This window comes from Copadichromis virginalis, linkage group LG4 (assembly GCF_057382275.1).
Source record: "Copadichromis virginalis isolate Kocher_CV1m ecotype Utaka linkage group LG4, C_Virginalis_male_GT1.1, whole genome shotgun sequence".
Taxonomy (NCBI): Eukaryota; Metazoa; Chordata; class Actinopteri; order Cichliformes; family Cichlidae; genus Copadichromis; species Copadichromis virginalis.
This window is the reverse complement of record NC_140621.1, coordinates 30,990,399-31,002,646: the sequence shown is the minus strand read 5'-3', so window position 1 is coordinate 31,002,646 and position 12,248 is coordinate 30,990,399. Positions and strand designations below refer to the sequence as shown.

General features: G+C 38.7%; 1 protein-coding gene and 1 long non-coding RNA gene across 2 annotated transcripts; one reads left to right on the top strand and one right to left on the bottom strand.

Moving 5' to 3' along the window:
* Positions 1 to 3,116: 3,116 nt before the first annotated feature.
* LOC146711834 (uncharacterized) lies at positions 3,117 to 6,872 on the bottom strand. Its single transcript, XM_085455470.1, has 4 exons — positions 6,118 to 6,872; positions 5,869 to 6,024; positions 4,446 to 4,535; positions 3,117 to 3,830 (listed from the first exon to the last, which is right to left on the bottom strand). Exons 1-4 carry the CDS (start codon positions 6,868 to 6,870, stop codon positions 3,510 to 3,512), a joined length of 1,320 nt encoding a protein of 439 aa, XP_085311596.1. The 5' UTR covers positions 6,871 to 6,872; the 3' UTR covers positions 3,117 to 3,509.
* A 2,507-nt stretch (positions 6,873 to 9,379) lies between these two features.
* LOC146711833 (uncharacterized) lies at positions 9,380 to 12,246 on the top strand. Its single transcript, XR_014920207.1, has 4 exons — positions 9,380 to 9,822; positions 10,734 to 10,876; positions 11,578 to 11,742; positions 11,820 to 12,246. It is a non-coding gene; the product is annotated as an uncharacterized LOC146711833 (long non-coding RNA).
* The last annotated feature ends 2 nt before the right edge of the window (positions 12,247 to 12,248 follow it).

Here is a 12,248-nt window from a genome sequence, read left to right as displayed (position 1 = left end):
GGATAATGGCAAGTGAAGTGCACATGCAAACACATATAAGTATATGGATTTTGCACATATTACTGTGTGTATCGGTGTGTGTTTGTGTAGGAGTGCAGTGTGCAGCTTTAATTAAACTTCCTCTATTTTCTCTCAGCTTGTCCCCATAGGGCCCTGTCTTCTTCCCGACCACATGCTTATTTATTTATAATTGCATTAAACTCCAGAGCTGAGCCACGGCTGAACATGGTGCCAGACCTGTGGAGTAAGCTGGGATTGTCACGCAGTAATACAATTTCGTGTATTGCAACGTCCCACTGACTAGGAAAATTCAACATATCACATAAGAATGCACTGTACATTAAACAAGGAGCAGCTGAAAAATGAGTCTCGACTTTAATTCACTGGAGAACAAGTATAAAATGTGAACGCAGACTTTTTTCTTCAGCGGAAATACATTCATATTTTTTCAGCTAGTGATATTTCAGCTTATGCAAGGATAAGCGGAAGAGAATGGATGAAACTTTGTCCTTGTTGAAGTTCCTAGAAGATTCTTCTTGGTAAAACGCCACAGGTGGAGCATTCCTACTGGTAAAAAGAGAGGTTACTTCCATGAAATCTATTTAACACCCCAGGTGCTGAAACCTGTTTTTCACAAGAACAAACGTTGAGAATAAATGCAGTTTTAAATAGACTGCCTTGGATGGTTTTTATTTTATTTTAAAATCTATATATAAAACCCCCCACATATAATTCAAACTCTAATATTAAAGTCTTTATCAATGTCCATATTAAAAACTGTGGAAACAAAAGCAAACTCCTGTTGTGAGAAGATCTTATGATAGCATCCCCATAGCGTTGTGTTTCTCAGATCAAACATTCCCAGGAAGAAAACATCCACGTATCATAAAAACTTGTCTCTTTTCTCCTTTATTCAATTGCCAATTGTCTTCAGTTGTTTTGTTGTTTATTTTTTCAAATTGCTTTGCCTTAATTTAAATATCCCGTCAGACAACCTTTTGGATGAGCTTCACAGCAAATTCATAGTACATCCCAAGCGCCTTTGTTAAAGTTTGATGAATGTGATTTGAATTCAACAGAGAAAAATCACATTACAATATTCTTATAACACAGTGAAATTGCCAAGATACCCTACATGGGCAGCTACCCACGAGTGATGACTTAGTATCTGCAACACTGCCTACTCACATCTGCAGCATAAACAAGCACCTTTTTTTTCAAAGTCACTTTAAATGTTGGCATCAAGATCATAATCTCATTATAGCACATCTTTTCACAATGTGATCAAACTAGTAAAGCTCACATTTTATGAAGACAGTGCACTGTAAGTTATAGCTTGTATTATTCTGCACAGATTTTTAATTGCTTATTACATTATCTCTTAAATTCTTTCTTGACTTGCATTTATTTCCTGCTGTGATGACCCACTTTCCTGGGGCCAAAAATTCCCTAATACCAGATACATTGCATTTAACACTATTTTCCCTGAAAACAAACACACACATACAGAAATAAAAAAAACAAAACAAAAAACAAACAGCAAATCCCCAATTCAGTCAATGTAGGCACAACAATATTGTGCTTACATTGACTGAACTTCAGGGATGAGAGTAAGGCAATCACTGCCGACAAACTAAAGTACATCTGTGTGTGTGCTTGACGTGTCACTGAGCACCTAGTCTCAAAGGTAAAAAGGATACAGCATGTTGCAATAAAAAAAAAGGATTTTTATTCCATGTATGGGTACAGCATTGATGCACAACCCTTCAGTTATAAATATAGCATTTTATATATGGTTTACAACTAATTTCAACCGCAGGATCTGCCAAGTTTCATGAGTCTTAATCCTCATAAGTAAACTTCATAAACAGACACACACAGACAACATACAACGTCACATATAAACGCATATGATAACTTTAACTTTAACTTTATTTATCCCAAGGGAAATTCTTCTGTCATACACATGCTCAATGCAGCAAGAGAGACAGAGGAATACGCTATACAATAAGAATACTAGTATACAGTAATATACAGTAGGATAGTGCAAATATAATATCAAATAACTCAAACAATATAACTATATCCCCAAAAATAAATAGTCGTATTGCAGTATTATTACTGTACATACAGTATTATTCACAGAGTTTGTGTATAAGAGATCAACACAGCCACCCATGTGAAGCCTCAAGCCAAGTTGAGCAGTGGAGTGTGGTGACTTTTACAGAAAGGCAAGCAGAGACGATCCCCCACCCGTATACACACCAACAAAAACATCCACCACTATTTACCTATTTCACAAGATTAACTGGATCAGATTAAACGTACTATTTGTCCTGCCTGTCTGCACCGTACATGGATGTCTTTCTGCAGTCCTTCGTGGTTGAAGAATTGTAAAATGTTACGTTCTTAGTCTAGGCGAGTATTGAACGCAACAAGAAATTGGCCCACTCACACACCACCCAAGCAAGAACACAAACAGCAATACCAAACAGCACAATATCAAGTGCTAAGCAGCCATTTATTTTCTTCAGCAGTGAGCAGTGCCAAAAAATAACGGTCCCTGTGCTTTCCTACACAAATGAAAAACCAACCAAAAGACAATTCACTTACCCAACTTCCTGAATGAAAAACAGGAGAAAACCTAAACAAAAATAGCTTCTCACACCTACTAGGCTGCTGCAGTGAAGAATATATACAAGGTGAACAAAATACACAATTGCTACACTGAAAAAAAATTGGAGTGACATTTACTTAAAAAAAGCTAGGCAACTTTTTCCACACAGAAAGTGCTTGTAATCTTTACTCGGGCTATTTCTAAGTAATATTTACTTACTAGAACCATCTATTTTTTATGTGAAATACACAAGTAAATTGCACTGGCAATACTCATCTACAGGTTGTAACTTTTACTCAGAATACCATTGCATCCAATTACAAAACCCAAGTGAACATTGCTGATATTTCTTTGTGTTTCTTACTCATCTTTTCTTTGTTATATTCTATGTAATTATTAAGTAATATTTATTATGAATGTACTAGTTAATATTAATCGAATTGAATAAATATTCTTATTATTCTATTAAATAATAAATCAATATTTTCTAAAACAAATATTTGCAGCTTAAGAGACACTTTTATTTCACAGTTGAAATGGCATAGATATATTTAAAATATCTACATAACATTATAACCACAAAAAACATGGCCATAGAACTTCTTGATCGCAAATTTCAAAACAGAGCATATACACATATACAAAAAAACAACAACATGCTATTCAAAAACTCAGTGTGCACTGTCCCCTTTCTTCTAATCAACTTTCAGAACACATACATCAACTCTGTCCATTAACAGTTGCAATCACTACCTTTGCAGACATTCTCAGAACGTTCAGGACAGAAAGAACTTGTATAAAACTGAGCAACATTTGAAATTACTGTCAGAAAACAGACAAAATGCAAACAAATTAATTGTGCTGGACAAAAGCACAAATAACACTGGAACACTCACACTAAAAGTTTCTTGTGGAGAGACTGGACCTTTGGTGACATTTTAAGGATGTCAAGCTCAAGAAACAGCTTCTGAAATACCTCAAACGTATATTTCAGTTTCAGTGGGTAACTTAAGTTGACAGCATAGATGACACCCATGAGCAGGAGGCAAGCGTTTGTCACACTTCCGCAGTCCTCCAGAATTTCTGTCCCCTCAATGATGACCGACACGTTCACAGGATCTTGGTTTTCCTGTGCCACATTGGGATGGATTACGATGATCTTCATCATGTGATTACTGCAGTCCTCTTTCAATGCTTCTTGGCTGACGTCCTCCTGTGAAAACAAACAAACCACAATTAGAAATAACTAGAATAGATTCCAAGTAAAAGAAAAGGTTAAGAGAAAAAAAATGTAAAAATAAAAAAGAGGTATACTCAATTTAGTATACTCAAATCAAACAATATTCATATGGCACTTTTCATACGTAAAGTTACAGAACGTGCTTCACAGAGGCTGACCCTGAGACAAAGAAAATCACTTTTGGGGGCCATCCAGCCTGGAGCTGTCCATGGGACGGCACGCGTGTTGGTAGACCAGAACCATTAAATCATTAAAATAGGTTATAAAGGTATAATCAAATTAAATACTCTTTTGCTCATAAAATAAAGTTAATAAGTGATCGTTAAATAGTCAGAAAAAAAACAGACAAAAGGCAAGTTAAAGTTTAAGGCAGATAAGATAAAGATTAAATATGATTTAAAAAATAAAGGGTAAGAGCATAAAGATTTAAGAAATTAGTTAAAAGCCTGATTGAAAATATTAATCTTGAGTCTTTTTTAAAAAACATCACGAGTGTAGAGAATCTTTGACCTTCAATATATCATCACAAGTGAAGACCAGATTATAAGGTTAGACAATTTTAATACAGTCATTATGATCATCAGATACCTGATGGTCTTTGATCAGCTCCTCTCCACTCTCTCCAAGATACTCAACTAAGCAACGAATGATAATGTCCCTTCTGCCATCGACATGATGCTATTAAACCCAAAAAGAAAATTTATTGCAGAAAATACACAACATAACATATGTAACATACATACATAACAGCACATACAGATGTAAACAGAAAGTTACCCATGGAGAATGTAAGCCTGCAGCTTAACATGAATTTCTCAACGATGTGTGTTAAGACAAGAGTCCAGTGCATGTCATAATCTGTGGGTCCAGAAACTGTCTCTGCCCAGTGAGGAAAGTTTTCTGCCTCATCACTGGACATGCAAATGAATTTTTTGCAACATATCAGTACCTCCTATCACAATATTAACCAGTCAAGGACAGGAATTCCCACACACAAGAGTAATATTTTGGGAAATAATTGTATTGGAGTCTATGGGCAGCAGGAAGGGATCTCGCTGCACTCAGAGGGTCACTTTGAAAATTCTGTAAATTTCTCTGCTTTTGAGCGCATATTAAGGGAGAGATGACAGGTTTGTATACACTTGTAGAGACAATCATGTGCATAAATTGTTAATTGTGGCCACAGTGTCAGGATCAGGAGAACAGTTTCAGCCAACACAGACACTGATCAGAATAAAGGACAAGTTCAGTATTTTACACTTAAAGCCCTGTTTTCAGTTTATGATGAAATCGAACGATTTTGATTGAAATTTGGACACATGCTGCTGGCCCGAGCTTTTTTGGTTTCTGTGGTAGCACATCCCCACCTCCACAATGGCTTCATAGGTGCACTGGAACAATCCTTCCTAAAATGCATAAAACTGTCGTTTACAAAGACGTGAAACTCACCGAGTGGTCAGGAGTGTTCACTGATATGTTCACACAAAAATCGCTGCAAAAGATACTTTCCAACTGGTTTTTATTGTAGTTTTTGTCCAACTCCATTGACTTGTATTAGATGTGCTGTGATGTACGGTATTAGTCCGCCGCTATTCCATTCTATTATTCAAGCTCTCGGCGGAAGAATGTACAGGTGTAAGGCGTTTGAAAAAATAGGTCCAGTTTTACAACAAATGGTAAAACACCTGTTGGAAAGCATTTTTGCAACGATTTGTGTGTGAACATATCAGTGAACACCCCTGACCACTCGGTGAGTTTCACGTCTTTGTATGAAGCCATTGTGGAGGTGGGGGTGTGCTACCACAGAAACCAAAAAAGCTCCGGCCAGCAGCATGTGTCCAAATTTCAATCAAAATCGTTCGATTTCATCATAAACAATCTGAAAACAAAGCTTTAAGTTTAAAATAACAAACTTGTCAACTTGTCCTTTAAATAAGAGTGATACATTCTCAGTGTGTATGACCTCATCTTTTCCATTAGATTATGTAATTAAAATAATTTAAAATTTTACCTTATTGAGTGAGTCCAACATTGGTTTTATTTTGGTCCCTGCAGTCCCGCCCTTCCTTCGAAATATCTCCAGGAGTTTGGTGGTGTACCTGTCCAATCTGGACAAAAACGTTCGCTCCAGATGAATTGTGGTTATTCGCTTAAACTCCTCTTTGATCTGAAATGAGAGATAAAACACAAAATCATGTCAAAGATGACTCATGAGATCTCACATACACTTGGTTGCTGCATGAACAAGAACTGGATTTACCTGATTTTCACAGAACAGAGAAGGCCACCTCTCTAAGAGGTCTTGGATTGCGGGGCAATCCTTGACAACCTCTTTTCTTCTCATAGCGAAAGACTTCTCCATTTTCTCATTAATTGCCCTCTCATTGTTCTTCTTCTTCATTTCCTTCAGCAAATCTAGTCTATCCATCTCTAAGGTTTCCTCAGTCTCACCGAATGGCAGTGGTGGCAGATAGTTGACTTCAGCTTTTTTGGCCCTTTTAAAGCCTTTAAGTGAACCCTCTTCACTGGAGCATCGTCTCTTCAGTGTGTTCACCTCGAGCTCTGGAATGGCTAATTGGCGACCTCTTAACTTTGCCCTGTAGTTGCCCATTTTATACTTTATCCTCTGTTGCCAACCATATAGGCCATTAAAAGAACCTGGCTCTTTGAGGCATGGGTATTTTGCTACCAAGGCTTCAGCAACAGCTAAAATCTGGACACCAGTTGGATATGCTGTGAAGCCAAATATAGTCTCTGCAAGCTTCTCAAGAATGCTACTAGTTACGCTTGGGTTGTTCAAAAGTGTGCCATCATTTTCATAAGCTTGCTTTCCTGCTTCCAGTGCAAGGTCTATATCATAAGAGAAGTCTGGTATTTCAAACTTAAATGGCCATGGCTTAGACCTGTAGGATGGTCCACTCTCATCTGGGGAGGACAACAGGATTGTGTCGCATACAGATGAGGAGGAGCTTGCTTCTGTAGATAGTGGAACTGGAGATTCGACTTCTGACATGTCCACAGTAGTGATTTGTAAAGTATACTTTACAAATCTATTTACAGCTATTTACAAAACTAAGATACTAACACAAGTCACACACACGGTTATACTTGCAAATCAATGGGCAAAGACACTCTATGAAACAACGACTCAAAAACACATGCTCTTTGTTGGATGGTGGAGGCTAGTAGAGAGAGGGCTGTCATCCGGTAGTTAAGTACTGGAGGTGATCAACCAATTATCCAATCCCAGGACAGGAAGAGACTCCATCCAGCTACTCAGCAGGCACGCCTGGGTGTCCACCTCCTAAGAGAGAAAGGGGAAAAAACCCACAGCCATCCTCTGGTGGGAGGAGTCACACATAAAACAAACACTGACAACATTGGATCATAACACTTCTATAGTTAAATAAATATGTACTGTATCCATCCGTCCATTCTCTTCCGCTTATCCTTGACAAGGTCACGGGTGGGCTGGAGACTATCCCAGTTGGGCACACCCTGGACAGGTCCCCAATGTCCCGCAGATCTATTATATTACCCCCCCCCCCCCCCAAAAGAAAAAAAACAATTTTGAAGACTTTTTCAAACCAAAACAGTACAATTAAAGCTATATTGGAAAATTGTGCACCCAAAGTTCATCCATCCAACCATCTATGCATTTTCTTCTGCTTATCTGGGAATAGGTCGTAGAGGCAGTCTAAGCAGAGAGGCCCAGAGCTCCCCTTTCCCCAGCCACCTCCTACAGCTTATTGGGGGAACACTGAGGCAATCCCAGGCCAGCTGAGAGACATGATCTCTCGAATACGTCCTGGGTCTGGCCTGGAGCTTCCTTCCAATGGGACATAATAATAATAATAATAATAATACATTTTATTTAAATAGCGCCTTTCAAAGCACCCAAGGACACTGTACAACAGATAAAAACTGGAAATATACACAATGATAAAAATAGAAGATAAAAGTTAAAACATACAGAAATTTAAGAATAGGCAATTTTAAACAGATGAGTTTTGAGGGTGGACTTAAAAAGAGAGAATGAACTAATATTTCTGAGGTCCGGGGGTAGGGAATTCCAAAGTCGAGGGGCAGAGCAGCTAAAGGCCCTCCCTCCCATTGTGATCAGACGAGCAGAGGGAACAGAGAGAGAAAGAGAAGATGAAGATCTGAGGCAGCGGGATGGGAGCTTCATCTGTAATAAGTCAGAGAGGTACGGTGGAGAGAGAGAATGAATAGCCTTGAATGTATACAGAATTATTTTAAAATGGATGCGAAATTTGACCGGGAGCCAGTGAAGTTGCTTCAGGATTGGGGAGATGTGGTGGGTAGAGGAAGTCCTAGTAATAATACGGGCAGCAGAGTTCTGGACACGTTGGAGCTTGTTGATAGATTTTTGTGTAAGGCCAAATAATAATGAGTTGCAGTAGTCAATTCTAGAGATAACAAGATTATGGATGAGAATGGCAGTGGCGTGAGGTGTGAGGAAGGGGCGGAGGCGATTAATGTTACGGAGTTGGAAATATGCTGCACGTGTAATATTATTGATATGTGAGTTAAAGGATAATGTGCTATCGAGAATGACACCCAAGCTTTTCACAGAGGGAGAGAAAGGGAGACATGCCTGGAACACCTTAGCCAGGAGGCGGCCAGGGGGCATTCTGATCAGATGCTTGAACCACCTGAACTGGCTCCTTTCAACGTGAAGGATTAGCGCCTCTACTCTGACATGACTCTCAAATGACTGAACTCCTCACCCTATCTCTAACAGAGAGGCCAGCCACCCTTCAGTATGGGCTGCCTGGTCCATTTCTACGGGCCATGTGGTCCCTGTACAACTGATGCAAAAGCTTGGGTTTGCCAGCAGTAAGTCAGACTTATTTCCTGTGGGAGTTGGATTGCTTTGTCACTGATTCTGTTGTTTTTAAGGAAAGAATTTGTGCTAAACATATTAATATTACTGCTGTATATATTTAAGGTTGAGCTCATTTTAAATACTTTATATTCTGTTTAATGCGGGGATGTCCAACTCCAGGCCTCAAGGGCAGGTGTCCTGCAGGTTTTAGATATCACCCTGCACTCAGAAAAATTATGGTTCTTAAATGGTTCTTCAGATGTCTTCATGGTTCTTTAAAGAACCATCATGCGTCAAAGAACCTTTTTATTTTGTGGATGGTTCTTCAGCTATTACAAATGGTTCTTTAAAGAACAAAAGGTTCTTCATCCTTAGCAATCTAAGTTTGATGGTGTAAATGGCATAAATATTTATTCACTATAATGAGGCTGTGAATTATACTGTGTGTTTTCTTTGTGTGCATGTGTGTGCGAAGGGGGAGGGCGGGATACCTGGCAATTACCCTTTAAGAGAAGATGGTAGGAAGCTGAATATTCAAATAAAAGTTAGAAATATTTGCAAGCAGTAGACACAATACACACATTCAAATACTGTACTTTAGTTTTAAATTTTAATAAAGCATTACTATTTTCTACTCCAAGGCATTGCTTTTGAGATTATTATATATTTTTGAAAATATAGCATAATGATAATACTAGTTATTGTAAACTTTACAAACCACCCAGCAGTATGTAAAGTCAAATTATAAAATACAAGTAAATAACAATTGCAGAACAGAATGTCAGTGTAATGAACACACACTTCGTTTTGACAAAGCACACTGCTTAGGTAAATGATCTGAGTAGTTGTTCATCACTGAGCAATTTGTTAATATGTGTTTCGAGCCAAATAAATGACAGGGAGAGAGAGAGTGACGTCAGAACACGTCATACTATAACCTCCCGGGAGCGGACGGAGGGGTCCGTCGTTGGGATGCGCATGCGCAGACAGAGTGTGCGAGCGGCGGGCCTTGACCTTTCGGGAAAAAAAACGTCACGGACGGTGACAGCGAAACGGATAACAGTCTTCAGTACCTGCTGGACTTTGAAGCTGTGGATTCTGGGACTGTTGGAAAAGGTAAAACATTTTCATTAAAACCTTATTACTGTTTTGTTTTTGTTACTCGTCATTGTAGCTTGCTGTTAATGTTGTGCTAACAGTAGCGATTAGCTAGATACGTTAGCCGTTGATGTCAGCGCAATTTAGTATCCAACTGTTTTCCTAACAAAACCACTGTTATAATTAAGTGAAGCTGCTCCCAGCTAATTTGAACCTTTGGCTTCTAAAATATGTGGTTCAATTGCGTGCTGCGTACATAACCTAATGTCAGCTAGACCGAAATTAAAATTAATATGTTGTTAAAGTCACTAAAATGGCGCCTGAAGCCTGTTGTGGCGTGAGCTCTGTGTCTGCTCTAAAAACTCTGAAATTCTGTAGATCTGAGCCGTACATTAAATACTCACATGAACCTGTACTTTGAATTCTGTATGAGCTGTATAAAATGCAGCTATGCATAAGAGTTTTGAATGAATAATTCGATTAGATAACTCTTTATTGTCTAATCAAATTATATAGAAATGAATAGAAATGTGACATGAGAAGGTGTCTTTGACTGTTCCTGCATAACTTAGTTTCGGACTAGTTGACAAGTTATGCTCCGGTCATTTGATGTTTCCAAGATAGATGTTCTTTTGTAATATAGTTAATTTGTTTTTATATTTCATTTATCCACCATCATACATACAAGCTAAGAAGAGGTCGTTATACTAACAAGAGGTATCAACGCTGGGCCAAAGTTCAGCACATGGTTAAAGTTTGTAATCCAGCCAGGGTGTAAATATCACTCAGCAGCCAGAGCTGAAGCAGGTAGCATCAACGGATAAATCTATTCTACCCGGCTTAAATCACAAGAGCACCTCTGACCAAAAAGCTGTAGATTTTTCTTGTTTGCACAAATTAATCCAGATTCACATTAATTGTGTTCACAGCTCCAACAAAATGAGGAAGAGGAGGGGGAGAAACACAATTAGGTTGAATTACAATTGGATGGAAGGCGAGGACAAGGAGAAGGAAGCTTAGGATGAGGAGGAAGAGAAGCAGCAGGAGCATCTTTAGGGCTCCCTATGATGAGGTTTGTTTCTTTAATATGGTCCTCTCACAAAGAAAGATGACTTGTTTTAGTTCACCTACTTCCTGTATTAAATAGTGATGTGCAAAATGTTGTGAAAAACCATGGAGCAGGTATGTATAGTGCATCTGCAGGTAAATGAACATCAAATCTCTAAGACAGACTGAAATCTGTATATTTATCACCCTTATGATAAAACCCACGTCAGCCATTGGTTTATGGACTTTGTATTTTGAAGCCTCAACATTTGCTTTATTGCTGTTGCTATGTTGGGACCATATTAGGATGAGGGATCAGAATCTGGAGTCATGCACACTATTGTTTCATTTAGTGTGTATTCATAAGATTCGTACAGCAGATCCAAGTTGTGCCTTGAAAACAGGAAAGTCGTCTGCATAGAGGAGAACTGTAATAGCAGGCTTTTACAAAGTGAGGCTTTGTGCACTCGTTTTACTTCTGTCACCCTGTTTTGATGCAGATTTCACTTGAAATCAGGCAAGAACTGGACTTATTTTTTATAATGTGTTCTTGTGAATTAATTGTGTATCGCATATGTTTGATTTGACTTTCTGCAAGACAACAGTCGTCCACTGGCCAAATAAGTTTTCCAAATACCTCCACGTGATCTAGCCTGGATTTAGAAAAGAATAGCACAAAAAATCTGCACCTCCTGCTTCAGATGAAATTTGTGTTTCTGTGTTCAGAGGCAGCGGTGAGAGGGGAGACCTCGGCTCATCCAGCTGGAGAGCCTGACCAGGACGAGTCGAACATTAACTCAGCTCTTCCAGGGCACCCTGCAGACTCGGCTGTTGGCAACAACGAGGGATGACGTGAACGCCAAACAGGAGTCCATCACAGGTCAACTGCAGGTATGCGAGTCAGACCTTCTGAGGAGGGTTTCACTTCTCTCTCTTCTTTATAATTGACTCTTTTCTCTCTCTTTCAGCTCCTTGTCTCAGAGTGGGAGGGGTTTGAAGCACAAAGGGAGGAACTTGTCGTTTGGTTGGCTGATATGGATGTCTGCCTGAGTGAGGTTGACCAGCTGACAGGAAACACCAGTGAAAAACTGAAACAACTGCAGGTGTGGGCTTGTTTTGATATGACATATATTTGATATGATACATATGTCAGAGACATTATCCTAAACTGAACTAACAAAGGACCATGAGTACAACATGAAACGTACATTACATAGCGTAAGGCTGAAGTTCATTGATCATTTTAATCATAAACTTGTTGAAATATTTTTACTGAACATGCAAACATCTGCTGATGAAAATGTGTTGATTTATTGGTCTGTTATGAAGCTATTGCTATTTCTAATGTGTTTTATCACTTTCTGATGTTTTATTAATTAAACAATACATGTATTATT

What these genes read in the sequence shown, in the direction of transcription:
- LOC146711834 (XM_085455470.1), bottom strand. Translation starts at nt 6,870, where the DNA reads ATGTCAGAAGTCGAATCTCCAGTTCCACTATCTACAGAAGCAAGCTCC. An exon ending in TGTTGGACTCACTCAATAAG is followed by an intron (nt 4,536 to 5,868) that starts GTAAAATTTTAA and finishes TGGGTTTAATAG; the next exon opens with CATCATGTCGATGGCAGAAG. An exon ending in AGCTGATCAAAGACCATCAG is followed by an intron (nt 3,831 to 4,445) that starts GTATCTGATGAT and finishes TTGTTTTCACAG; the next exon opens with GAGGACGTCAGCCAAGAAGC.